The sequence below is a fragment of the Garra rufa genome, chromosome 18 (genome assembly GCF_049309525.1).
Source record: "Garra rufa chromosome 18, GarRuf1.0, whole genome shotgun sequence".
NCBI classification, from domain to species: domain Eukaryota; kingdom Metazoa; phylum Chordata; class Actinopteri; order Cypriniformes; family Cyprinidae; genus Garra; species Garra rufa.
Genome location: NC_133378.1, coordinates 33,358,776 through 33,372,696, shown reverse-complemented (window position 1 = coordinate 33,372,696; position 13,921 = coordinate 33,358,776). Strand labels below are relative to the sequence as shown.

General features: G+C 36.0%; 1 protein-coding gene across 1 annotated transcript; it reads right to left on the bottom strand.

Moving 5' to 3' along the window:
- Positions 1 to 61: 61 nt before the first annotated feature.
- Positions 62 to 12,702, bottom strand: nfe2 (nuclear factor, erythroid 2). Its single transcript, XM_073822997.1, has 4 exons — positions 12,515 to 12,702; positions 9,066 to 9,186; positions 2,724 to 2,861; positions 62 to 2,215 (listed from the first exon to the last, which is right to left on the bottom strand). Exons 1-4 carry the CDS (start codon positions 12,700 to 12,702, stop codon positions 980 to 982), a joined length of 1,683 nt encoding a protein of 560 aa, XP_073679098.1. The 3' UTR covers positions 62 to 979.
- Positions 12,703 to 13,921: the final 1,219 nt, after the last annotated feature.

The following is a 13,921-nucleotide window of genomic DNA, read 5'->3' as shown; positions in this document are numbered from 1 at the left end:
CAATGTTTTAATTTACAAGTGTCTTAGCAATGAAACAAATTGCAGCAGGGGATATTAACAAGTGTTTTCTTAATCTCAAAAGCTCTCTGCAGTTTCTGTAGTTACATGTACAGTAGTCAAGTATCAAAAGTTCTTGAACCAAAATGATAAATGTTCTTCGCTCCACTTCATATGTTGACTACTATATTTTGTAGTTAAACAACTTGGTTAAAATCACTCTTTGTGGCATCAATTTATGTGATGGTATAGTTCCACCAAAAATAAATTGTCTTTAATCACTCGCCCTCATGTTCCAAATCTGTAAAACCTTTGTTCATTTTAAGAACTGACAATAAGATATTAAATCAGAGCCTTTTGACTTATCGCAGAAAGCAATGCAACTACCATGTTCAAGGAGAGGAAAGGTAGTAAGGATATTGGTAAAATGGTCAAATCATAAGGCTACTTTTTGTGTGCGAAGAACCACTTTATTCAGTTCTTATTCTCAGTCCCCATCTTCCACCAGTATTGAGAGTACCATGATGCATTGCATGTTTATGTGCAGAAGAATGTGCACACACGGTACTCTAATTGTGGAGGAATTGACCTGGAGGAGAATAATTGTTTAACGTTATTAAAGTATTCTTGTAGCTTTGTAAAATTACAGTTGAACCACTGTCAATTGGACTGTTTTACTTTTGTTCTTACTACCTTGAGCTAGGAACATTTCAGTTGCATTGCTGTCTATGCAGGGTCAGAAAGGTCTTAGATTTCATTAAAATAAAAATTGTGTTCCGAAGGTGAGTGAAGGTCTTAACGAGTTTTGAACAAGATGAGGGTAATTAATAACAGAATTTTAATTGTGAGGTGAACTATTCCTTTAAGCCTTTCTGTTCATGACAAATGATTTGAAGTAATTGGAATTCATTGGTCATAAAGTGTAGAAACCTCATGAATGTAGTTGTCCATCAAGGTGATTTCCACCTTTCAAAAAAGGAGTTCATTCACCCTCCAGGGCTGTATTCCGTGGCACCAAGAAAATGTTGCCATCGTTAGTTTGTTGTAGTGAATACTCATCAACTGAATATGGGTGTCCCTCCTCATCGCGCAGCTGTGAAAACACTTGGGTGTAAAGATCTGAGAGCCGACATTTAATAATGGCTAGGTTTTGCTGAAACTCCAGTCTCTCTCTGGATAAATGTTCTCTCTGGGCTCTAAGCTGTCCCAGCTCGTTTTCTAAATGCACAATATTCTCCAACTTCCGCTTGCGGCAGTTCTGAGCAGCCACTTTGTTCTTCCCTCGCCTGCGAATGTCCCGTACAAGTGCCAGCTGAGCGTCGCTCAGTGTGAACTGGGTCAAGAGCTCATTGAAGTCATCCACTGGTAGGTTCACAATCTTTTCTAGTGCGAACGGGATTTTGAGAGCGAGGGCTCTCCGTTCATCTCTGCTCAGGGGTACGGGAACACTGCTTGATTTTGGCTTTGGGTACGTAGATTGATATGAACCCAGTCTTGTTAAACCTGAGCTGTTTAGTTGTAGATCATGCAGGGCTGTAGGTAAAACTGGTTGCTTCATTGATGCAATTGGTTGGTAAGTCTGCCCGTTGATAGGTTGCATGTTTGTGGAATAAGAAGTTCCAGGGTATGAACTGTAGGGTTGCTGGTAGTCAACAGACCCGAGCAAACTCGGCCGCATGCGGCATTGCTCCCCAATGCTTTCGCCTTCGGCGTAGCCCATCGTACCATCTGAAGGTAAGTATGAAGGTACTCCATGCACCGCGTTCTCAGGAGATGCGAGCGGTGGGCTTGAACCAAGAGACAAACCCGAATCCGACTCAAGATCATCCACGCAAACCTGTTTGATTTGTCCTGTGGCGTGAAGGTTGATAACCCCATCTTTTGCAATCCCATGACTGCGTGTCGTCATGTTCATGTGCTCCAAAAGGCTCATGAGCGGTGGATGAAGAGCTTGCGTGTTCGCAAGCATTCTTGAGGAAGCGTGGCCTCCGGGGACCGGCAGGCCGTAGTGCATATCCATGTGTGGGTTCAAACGCTGATAGGGTGGCATCATTTCAGGGTATGCATTTTCATAAACACCAGCAGGATGGGCATCGCAAACGGCTGGAATGGATTCTGGCTGCGGCTGAGTCATCGCGAACCCCCCTTGAGAAACCATGGGCTCCATGGATAGGTATGGAATAGCTTCAAAGGGATTCTCATTGGGTACCTCAAACTCCTGTGACAAAAATAATGTTTTAATAACAAGAACTTCCAGTTTTACTCAAACTTGACCTTGGAGGTGATTCAATTTAATCTCTTTTATAATAAAACACTAGTAAAGTTAATTTGTGCTGTAGAGGAGGGTTGTATTCAGTCAGGAGGACCAGCCCACCTGGGTGAATGTGCCACCCGTAGCTTATGCAGGTCTTACTTAGGAGCGCTCAGGTTTCATGTCGAAACAGATGGTCATTGTGCTATGCAGGGGGCTGTCGGCAATATACAGCACTCACCCTCTTTCTCTGTCTGCCTTTATCCTCGCATCACTCAATTGGCCCATTGTTGCAGATCGTAGCTCAATGTGTGTTTACAGAGGATTCAGCATTAGAAAAATGTTGTAAGGCCACCATTTTATTAAGACTCTAAAACTGGCTGCATCCTACTACTAAATAATTAGATGTTTTCTTGAGTTTTAACATTTGCGCATGTTAAAGAGGAAGCTTGGTGGGGTGTTTCAGTGTACTGACCTGAAGTTCTGTGATGGCCATCAGTTCCTGCCAGGCCAAGTCCATCTCCAAATGCTGGGGGGAACGATGTGCTCGGAATCCAGTGACATTGGTGGACATGGACACCTCCCCATGCAGTCTTCCAGGGTTTGCAAGTCCCTAAATTAATTAATACAGTATATGCAAAAAAAGTTTATTATTTTGTCACTTAAGTGTCTTTAAATATTTATGAAAATATACAATATATTTATTAAAAATCCTTGGAACAAGATAAATTTACACTGCATCAGACTTTTTGGTTTTCAACCAATGCTATATACAATGCTATAAATACACACACACACACACACACACACACACACACACACACACACATATATATATATATATATATATATATATATATATAGTATGTATGTGCACATTATACATATTTTTTATTGAATTCAATTTATATATATTATTTACATATTTGAATGTGTGTATATATATATATATATATATATGCGCATTCTACACATTTTTATTGAATTTAATTTTATATATATAATTTACATTAATTTACATATTTTTTCAGACAATGTGCATATATATATATAAAAAAATAAAAAATGTTCATTATACACCTACATTTAATTTTTTTTTATCTATTATATATTTTCATTTTATATAATTACAATAATATAAAATTGTTTTAAATACACAGTAAAAATCTGCTTGTGCAGTAAGATAAAATATATCTTTTAAATTAATATTAAATATGCATTCTCACAAGTTTTGTTTTTAAGTATTTTTCTTTACTGAAAAAAGTCAAGAAGGGGCTAATTCAACTTAATAAGAAGTAATTTTGCGGTGTACAGATACATTTTTCAGCATTCATTCAGAAAAAAAATTGTTTATATGCATTATACACCTTCCTTCCTTTTTACATTTTTATATATTGCTTATATATTTTCATTTTATATAATTTTCAAGTGTTATGAGTATACAATAAAAATCAAGTAAGATTAAGTTAGTAAGAACAAACTAACATTTATTCAGATACCTTCAACATTTCTCACATTATCACAGTTTATTCAATATAGTTTATAAAATGGTAATAAAATATGACAAAAAGTCAGAGTTAAACTGTCAAAGCAAATTAATCTTGATAATGTCAGAAAACGTTGATGGAAAGGTATGTAATGGATTACAATCAAACAAAAAATTTGAAAATTAGTATGACAATATTTACATAACTATCAGTACTTTGTTGACCAATGCCTAATTGTGTTCAGTCTGTGGTGTAAAAAGTTCACATTAGCAATTAAAGAAAAAACACTGAAGCAAAACATGGTCATAGGTGTCTAAATATTTTTTGGTCCCAAATCTTTATCAATTTTACCAGTAGTCCACTGTATGAAGAATTTTTGGGTTTACTATGTCACAGTTTACTTTATTTCACTATCCTCGCTTACATAAATGAACTATAGTGTCCTGCACACACTAGTAAAAAAAAAAAAAAAAGTATATCTGGTGTCTGAATAATTTTTGGTTTGACTGTATCTGTAAAATAAATATTAAATATGTATTCTCACAAGTTTTGTTTTTAAATATTTTCTTTACTAAAAAACAAGTCAAGGACAAATTCAATTTATTAAGAATCTAGTTTTGCGATGTACTGATCAATTTTACAGCAACATTCATTCAGGAAAAAATGGTTTTATTTTTCATATCTTTTATGGCTATGAAAACTTTTTTTCTCATAAAGATACTGACCTCGCAGCTGATCCTCAGGGGAAGTACACCGTTGATTGCTGAACACATTCAGGACAGACCCCTGATGCAGTGAATCAGTCTAAAACATTCAAATAAATGAGTCACTTTTTGTATTTCATCACACAAACGTCAAGTCAAATGCATTTGTAGAGTTAAAAATGAAGAGACAAACAACAAAGCTTTCACATAACGGATAAAACATAGAACAAATGTGACCACATGCCAACAATCTTATGACCAAATTTAATCCGACTTCACCACATTTTCAAACGAAGGTTGATGTCACTTTGAAACTTTAAAAAACTGACTTTTAACCTTAAGAATGTATCTTGTTTGAAACGTTTCACATTTCCCTTCCCATGTGCTCCAAATGTCATATAGTGTCACTGGACATGAAGTTTTCGTTGGGCTGGATTTGTCCTATCAGCTGGCTTTGCGAACAGCAATGTCAACCCTTGATAAGACAATCTTTTGGGAGCCAGCCTGTTCTCCAGTAAACGAAGGCAGGGGCCTAACCACAGACATCACAATGTCAGGAAGACTTTCTCAGCACACTCCCTCATGTCGAATCGATGTCAAAGCTCAATATGCATTAGCAGCCATTCTGGTTTGCCCGTAGTGATTGTGTAAAACAATAAACTTGTGAATCAACTGTTGGTCCACTTTTATTGATATTAGAGCCTTTTTATACACAACAATGCTTTAAACTTTAATAATGGGTTAAATTAAACATATATTTTGGTACAGTGCAGCTATAATAACTTTTAATGATAATTTTGCATTCGAACATAATTATACTGCTACTATTTGGAAGTGTAGTAATGAGAAAAACTAGTTTTATTTTTAATTCAAATGAAAAGGTAGTAAAATTAAATAAAATTTAAGATCACTCTTTAGCTAATTGTAAAAACACATACGCACTGCCTAAAATGTCAAGTACAATTTGACAGGACGTGGCAGCAATAATGTTGTATGCCATCTAATGGTTTGGCTTTTCATGTGTGGTGAAGTATTTAACAAAACATGTCTTTCCTTTTGTCATATTGAGGGTAAAAAACATATATCCTGCCTTTACCGCGATGTCTAGCTTATTTCCTTTGACTAGTTTCTGAAATTCGGAGGGGACAGGGCTGTGGGACCGGCCTCCAAAGTTTCAACATCAGCTGTGGTACTAACCACTGTACCAGCGTACACGAGCCAACAGTAAGCAAGAAACATAAATTAAAGTATATTTAACTTTATTTAATAGAGTTGTCTTTCTTCTTTTAAACATTAAATCATGCGTCACGATAATTGTGATGATCAAAAAGTGACAGAGGGTAGTGTCTAGTGAAAAATAAAGAAAAGTTTAGACCAAACAAAAGTTTTACAATTTTATTTTTATATTTTTTTACATTTAAAAAAAAAAACATTTAAATGCAACTTGATGAAATGATCACATTATAAACCCTTAATAATTAAAAAAATAAAGTAATACAGTACAATAGAATACAACTTTAACTCTTTAACTCTTTTAGAATTCTGACTCAAAAACTCGAATTCTGACTCAAAAACTCGAATGACTAGAATTCTGACTCAAAAAATGTCATTTAGAATCTTTCAGATTTGATAGTGATCCAAAATTGTACAATACCTGCCATATTTACTGAAGAAACTTCACGACAAGCTTTTAAAAAAGATGAAATGTCAAACTGTACCTTATTAGCATGTCCTTAAGCACTAAGCTCAGATGAAAAGTCTTCACAATGTCATATTCACAATATCCTGAGAGTAGTCTGTGACCCCTGGGTTGAACTGGAGAGTGAAAGAGTTTGCTGCATGCTCTTAGTTTTGAACTACAAGTGTGCATGCGCTCAACCTGTCTTTCTCTCTCATTCAGCCGTTCTCCCACTCACCCTGTCTGCTTTTGGCTGTCACTCACACAGATGGGATGGGTCTATGGGCGATGCAAGCAGGTTTCCTGTAAAGCACCCACACTTTTTGCCCTCCCAAATGCAACACTTGCACTTTAATATGTTTATATTTCCCACAAAAAAAAGAGCAAAACCGTTAAGCCACGAATTTATATGTGTGTGTGTGTGTGTGTGTGTGTGTGTGTGTGTGTGTGTGTATAAAGCGCACAGCTGATACTGTGGACTTCCCAGACCAAATATAGACTCGGACCCTTCGGTTTGTGGTTTATGGATAAGTGATTCACATCCACAGCTTTGGTGTGTACGTGTCCTTAATAAAGACTATAGTTTGATGGCATGCACGGTGTTCAAGTAAAAAATAAAACACCATGAGGGATGTGGTTTGAACACAGATGCTACGAGCAGGCGCACCTGGAGTTAAATCTGGGATTGCTTTGGGGAGGAGGGGCTGTTTTCTGACTTGCTTTAGTAGGGATGGAATGTACACCTTCAACAGGTAAGAAAGGCCACATTGTTCCTGTATCTGCCGCTCAACCACAGACAGCAAGCGAAAGCGGGGGGCAGGGGGGACGGGAGGGTGGAAGAGCGTGTCTTACATTGCAAGTGACCATTCGAGGCTTTGCTGAAGTCCCTCCGTAGTCAAACACACACCAGACAATCAGCGCGATTGTTCGGGTACAATTGTCAGGTGAGGTGAAAGGATGTGTTTTCCTTGTTCATTTGAAGTGCTTAATTTTATTTGACTGATGCCTTATCGTGTTACACCCACCCTCAATAATACAGCACTTAAAGAGCGTTCAGGTGCACGATGGTCCACAATCGTTAGAATTTCCTATCAATGATACTATCTTAAAAAGGTTCCAAAATGGGTTTTTTATAGCCATGCGATAGAAGAACCACTTTTGGTTCCCCAAACACTATTAAAAATAAAAATAAGGTTCTTTATTGGCATTGATGGTTCCATGAACATCCATGGAACCTTTCAAATGCACAAAAGGTTCTTTATAGTCGAAAAAAGGTTCTTTAGATTTTTAAAATGTTCTTCAACATGGTTGTTTTAAGAACTGTTTACTGAAAGGTTCTTAAGGGAACCAAAATGGATCTTCTATGGCATCACTGCAAAAACACCCTTTTGGAACTTTTTTCTGTGAGATCTTAGGAACACTTTAAAATTCTAAATAATATTTTTCCACTATAGAGAACCTTGCACTTTTACAAATTCTAAAAGCCTTTATTAGCATCTATAATTACATTAAGAACCTTCAACATCCATTCCACAAAAGGTTCTCTAATGTGGAAAACAGTTCTTGAAATTATTAAAATTTTCTTCAAACTAAGAAAAAAAGGTTCTTTTGAGAACTGCTGACTGAAAGGTTCTTCAGGGAACCAAAATGGTTCTTCTATAGCATTGCTGTGAAAACCTTTTTAACTTTTATTTTTAAGAGTATATATAGGATGTTAAAGGTCCTTAACCTAACCATCAATGCCAATAAAGAAAGTTTACTTTTAAGAGTATAGAAGAACCATTTCAGTTCCCCAAAAGGACCTTTCAGTGAAAAGTTCTTAAAAGAACTATTTTGAAGAACATTTAAAAAAATCTAAAGAACCTTTTCTGCATTTGAACGATTCCATCTTCTTCTCAAGGTTCTTCAAGGAACCACTGATGGCAATAAAGAATCTTTATTTTTAAGAGTGTAAGATGTTAAAGGTTCATGGGTGTTAAAGGTTCTTCAATGAACCATCAATGTCAATAAAGGAAGTTTACTTTTAAGACTAGAATATTTGTTGGTTCCCCGAAGAACCTTTTAGTGATCAGTTCTTAAAAAACAAAAACATTTTATTCTTAGTCTGAACATTTGTTTTGATAAAAAATCTAAAGAAACTTTATCCACTATATAAAGAACCTTTCGTCCATTGGAAGGTTCCCTCTTAAAAATAAAGTCTACAAAGAGTTTATGATGCCATAGAAGAACCATTTTCGGTTCCCCAAAAGGACCTTTCAGTCAACAGTTCTTAAAAGAACCATTTTGAAGAACATTTTTAAAAATCTAAAGAACCTTTTATGCATTCGAAAGATTCCATGGATGTTGAAGGTTCTTCATGGAACTATTGATGGCAATAAAGAACCTTTATTTTTAAGAGTGTAAGATGTTAAAGGTTCATGGGTGTTAAAGGTTCTTCAATGAACCATCAATGCCAATAAAGGTAGTTTACTTTTTAAGAGTATAGAAGAATATTCTGTGGTTCCCAGAAGAACATTTTTCATCTTTTTAAATCTAAAAAAATCTTTACTCACATGATATGAAGAATCTTTTGTCCATTGGAAGGTTCCTTTTTAAAAATAAAAAGAACTTCCCCAAAGAACTTTTTAGTGAACAGTTTAGAATGAACCATTTTGAGGAACATTTTAAAGGAACTTTTCCTGCATTTGAAAGGTTCCATGAATGTTCAAGATTTTAATTGGAGCCATCAATGCCAATGAACAACCTTTGTTTTTAAGAGTGTAACAATATGTCAGATGCCCACTGGTGTGGTTACTAAGTGCTAAGAAATAGTAAGTTATGACTAAACACTGTTTATCAAAGCTCATGATGGCGGTGTGCCCGTGGTTTTCTAGATACTTGTTCGTGCTCGTCTTTTACGATGCGGTGTTTTCATTCCCACGCGTTAATATGTTTGTATGTAAATGCACCATAATGATGGACGTAGGTGGCTGACATCGTCCAAAGAGGTGGGCGCCTGCCAGGAACCAGAGAGACGGGACTTCCCAAGCCTTGATTCCTAGCACCCACCCACCCACCCGACTCAACCACCTACAAACACACACATGAAAACAGCCTGCTATTACATACACCACAATGGTTTGGGATTTGGCGTGTTCCAACCTAAACAGCAGTTCTGAGTCTCTCCACACATAGTTCAGGTCACCGAGTCGCTTTTACAGTTCTGTATCTCACTGGTGTGTAAGCTTTTTGTCATTTTCATCTATTCTAGCCATTCTTTGTTTAGTTTAATGTGTTAGGTTTTATTTTTATACTCATTACACCCTCTGCCACGTTGTGGCCTCGTGATGCTCTTGACCCTCTTTGGTTTGACCACAGGAAGTGAAACAGCTCTTTAACACCATCCTGACCTATCCAACCATTCCTATTCTTTCTGCTTCCCATAGGTAGGAGGAAACACGGGATTGGTTTGAGAAGACGTATCAGAATATATGTTTTTTTTTTTTTTAAATCAATGGTTTCTAAAGGAAGTAAGGTTTTCTATAACCATGTCAAATGGAAAATGGTAATAAAATATGACAAGAACTCAAGAGTTAAACTATGTCAGAACAAATTCATCTTGTGTCAGATAACTTTGATAGATAGTGTCAAATCAAATTTTTGGTCCCAAATTTTTATCAATTTTACTGGTAGTCCACTGTATGATGATTTTTTTGGGTATAATATGTCACAGTTTATTTTATTTTGCTATCCTCACTTACATAAATAAACTACAGTGCACCCACTAGTAAAAAAAATATATATTTTTTAGTATTTTTAAAAGTGACAGTAAAGACATTTATAATATTACAAAAGATTTCTATTTATAAATTCTTTTGAACTTTGAAAAAAAAATTATCACAGTTTCCACAAAAATATTCATGAACAAATTTCTTGAACAAATCAGTATATTATACATTATATCAGTAAATTACAAGATTTTGTCAAATTGTTTTACAGTATTACTGTTTTTACTGTATTTGTGATCAAATAAATTCAGCCTCTGTGAGCAAAAAATTGTAATAAAAAACAGCAAAATAAATAATAAATAAAAAATGTAAATCTAGATAACAACTGAAAAACAGACCCAAATCATTTGAACAGTAAATAAGTACAGTACAATATATATATACAATATATATATATATAAGAACGGGTATTCTTTTTGGTTTTAGGACAAATTTGATGAAAGATTTTGATCCACTTCGAATGTTGACTACTGTATATATATATATATATATATATATATATATATATATATACAGTCGTGGCCAAAAGTTTTGAGAATGACACAAATATTAGTTTTCACAAAGTTTGCTGCTCAACTGCTTTTAGATCTTTGTTTCAGTTGTTTCTGTGATGTACTGAAATATAACTACAAGCACTTCATACGTTTCAAAGGCTTTTATCGACAATAACATGACATTTATGCAAAGAGTCAGTATTTGCAGTGTTGGCCCTTCTTTTTCAGGACCTCTGCAATTGGACTGGGCATGCTCTCAATCAACTTCTGGGCCAAATCCTGACTGATAGCAACCCATTCTTTCATAATCACTTCTTGGAGTTTGTCAGAATTAGTGGGTTTTTGTTTGTCCACCCGCCTCTTGAGGATTGACCACAAGTTTTAAGATCTGGAGAGTTTCCAGGCCATGGACCCAAAATTTCAACGTTTTGGTCCCCGAGCCACTTAGTTATCACTTTTGCCTTATGGCACGGTGCTCCATCGTGCTGGAAAATGCATTGTTCTTCACCAAACTGTTGTTGGATTGTTGGAAGAAGTTGCTGTTGGAGGGTGTTTTGGTACCATTCTTTATTCATGGCTGTGTTTTTGGGCAAAATTGTGAGTGAGCCCACTCCCTTGGATGAGAAGCAACCCCACACATGAATGGTCTCAGGATGCTTTACTGTTGGCATGACACAGGACTGATGGTAGCGCTCACCTTTTCTTCTCCGGACAAGCCTTTTTCCAGATGCCCCAAACAATCGGAAAGAGGCTTCATCGGAGAATATGACTTTGCCCCAGTCCTCAGCAGTCCATACGCCATACTTTTTGCAGAAGATCAATCTGTCCCTGATGTTTTTTTTGGAGAGAAGTGGCTTCATTGCTGCCCTTCTTGACACCAGGCCATCTTCCAAAAGTCTTGGCCTCACTGTCATGCAGATGTGCTCACACCTGCCTGCTGCCATTCCTGAGCAAGCTCTGCACTGGTGGCACTCCGATCCCGCAGCTGAATCCTCTTTAGGAGACGATCCTGGCGCTTGCTGGACATTCTTGGACGCCCTGAAGCCTTCTTAACAATGCAGTGGAACGTTTTTTTCGGGATTAAGTTGATTTTCATGGCAAAGAAGGACTATGCAATTCATCTGATCACTCTTCATAACATTCTGGAGTATATGCAAATTGCTATTATAAAAACTTAAGCAGCAACTTTTCCAATTTCCAATATTTCCAGTAATTCTCAAAACTTTTGGCCACGACTGTATATATAATCAGCCTCTGACCATAAACTGTTAAAAAAAACAGCAATATATAAGATTAAAAATGTATTTATTATTTATTTTGCTCTTTTTTATTACAATTTTTTGCTCACAGAGGCTGAATTTAACTGATCACAGATAAAATATATATATATATATATATATTCAGCCTCAAAAACAGCTAAATAAATGAATAAATGACAAAAATAGAAATTTAAACCATCGACTTGAACAGTAAATAAGTACAATACAGTACAATAAATAAATATACACACATATCCACAAACATATAAATATAAATAAATGAACATACATATATTTATAATATTTTATTGCACTGTACTTATTTACTTTTCTATTTATTTCTGTTAAAAATATCACTATCGAAGTGTCATTAGTCACAAGTAAACATGAGGACGCGTTTTCAATTACACGGAAAAACCTCACAAGCTACTTCTGATGAGAGCATGTGTGTCTTTGGTTTGTGGTCCAAAAGTCATCCAAGTCTACTGCTGGGAAAAGTGGAAAATTTGTGTATGAGTAATCAAGAGTAGCGTAATTTCATCCAATGCACAATCTATATACTCTAGCAGCACTCAAATAAATAAATAGCATTCTCTTAAACCTCAAATATATGCCCTTAATTCAACTACAGCACAACTACAACTACATGATTTTGAAATATGACAAAGAAAATTTATGATGTAAAATCCACACAATGTCTAGGTTAAATAAGCAAATTTGTGACATTCACCATGCACTTTTGGACCCCAACGTATATATGCTTTATTGTGCAATAGAGGAGGCCTGTTGAATTAAAGTACACAGCGATACTGTACACAGCTCCCCTCTACCACCGTCTCACGCCAGAAACCACAGCAGTTAGCATGAGCACCTAGACAAGCCTTTATCAGCGCTCAGCAGAGTTTCCGCCACCCAACATCCCCTTTCCCCACTCTCCTCTCCTTCTGCAGCCACAGGCTCCAACCACAAGGGCCACGCCGCTCTCACACACCCATGCCCACACTGGGAAACCGATGGGATGCAGAGACACTCATCACAGGTCAGTATGATGATGATTATGTCCATCACTGCCCGTCTTATATGGTGAGAAACAGACGAGTGGACACGTACTCCGCCGTGACCACACAGATAAAGATGTTATTGTGAAAGACGTCCGATTATCTTTTTATCTGAAGCACTATTGAGACACAGTTGCTATGCGCAATGGTCCTGTGGGTGCCGGTTCCTCATTCGGAGTCCGTCAGGTGTAACGATTGTTTGGTGACAAATATTCTTCTAAACTGAGTTCTGAGAAGATAAGCTCTGTCGCAAATATTTCCACTGTACATTTGACCAGTTGAACCGTAAACGCTATTAATAATTTATTATATTATTAGTTAATACAGAACTAACAATAATTTAGTAATGAAATAAAAATAATCAGCTGCTGAACACTAATAAAGACAAAATGACTTAAAGCAAGTACAGTTGAAGTCAAAAGTTCACACACACCTTGCAGAATCTGCAAAATGTTAATTATTTTACCAAAATAAGAGGGATCATACAGAATACATGTTATTTTTTATTTAGTACTGACCTGAATAAGATATTTCACATAAAACATGTTTACATATAGTCCACAAGAGAAAATAATAGAATTTATAAAAAATAGCCCTGTTCAAAAGTTTACATACCCTTGATTCTTAATACTGTGTTTTTACCTGAATGATCCACAGCTGTTTTTTTGTGACAGTTGTTCATGAGTCCCTTGTTTGTCCTGAACAGTTAAACTGCCTGCTGTTCTTCAGAAAAAAAGCATTCAGGTTCCACAATTTCTTTGATTTTTAAGCATTGTAGTGTATTTGAATTCTTTCCAACAATGACTGTATGATTTTGACATCCATCTTTTTACAGAAACATGATGCATTAAGAGCTGGGGGTGAAAACATTTGAATTTGAAGATCAGGATAAATGTAACTAATTTTGTCTTCTTGGAAACACATAAGTATCTTCTGTAGCTTCTGAAGGGCAATACTAAATGAAAAAAAAAATATATATATATATATATTCAGGCAAAATAAGCAAAATGTACATCGTCATTCTGTTCAAAAGTTTACACCCCTGGCTTTTAATGCATTGTTTTCCTTCTGGAGCATCAGTGAGCGTTTGAACCTTCTGTAATAGTTGCTTCTGAATCCCTCAGTTGTCCTCAGTGTGAAAAGATGAATCTCAAAATCATACAGTCATTGTTGGAAAGAGTTCAAATACACTAAAATGCTAAAAAAAACAAATAATTTGTGGGACC

Coding starts and splice junctions, on each gene's coding strand:
- nfe2 (XM_073822997.1), bottom strand. CDS start 12,702: ATGGACATAATCATCATCATACTGACCTGTGATGAGTGTCTCTGCATC. Junction 9,187..12,514: donor CTGAGCGCTGATAAAGGCTT/GTCTAGGTGCTC, acceptor GTGTGTTTGTAG/GTGGTTGAGTCGGGTGGGTG. Junction 2,862..9,065: donor CACCTACGTCCATCATTATG/GTGCATTTACAT, acceptor TAATTAATTTAG/GGACTTGCAAACCCTGGAAG.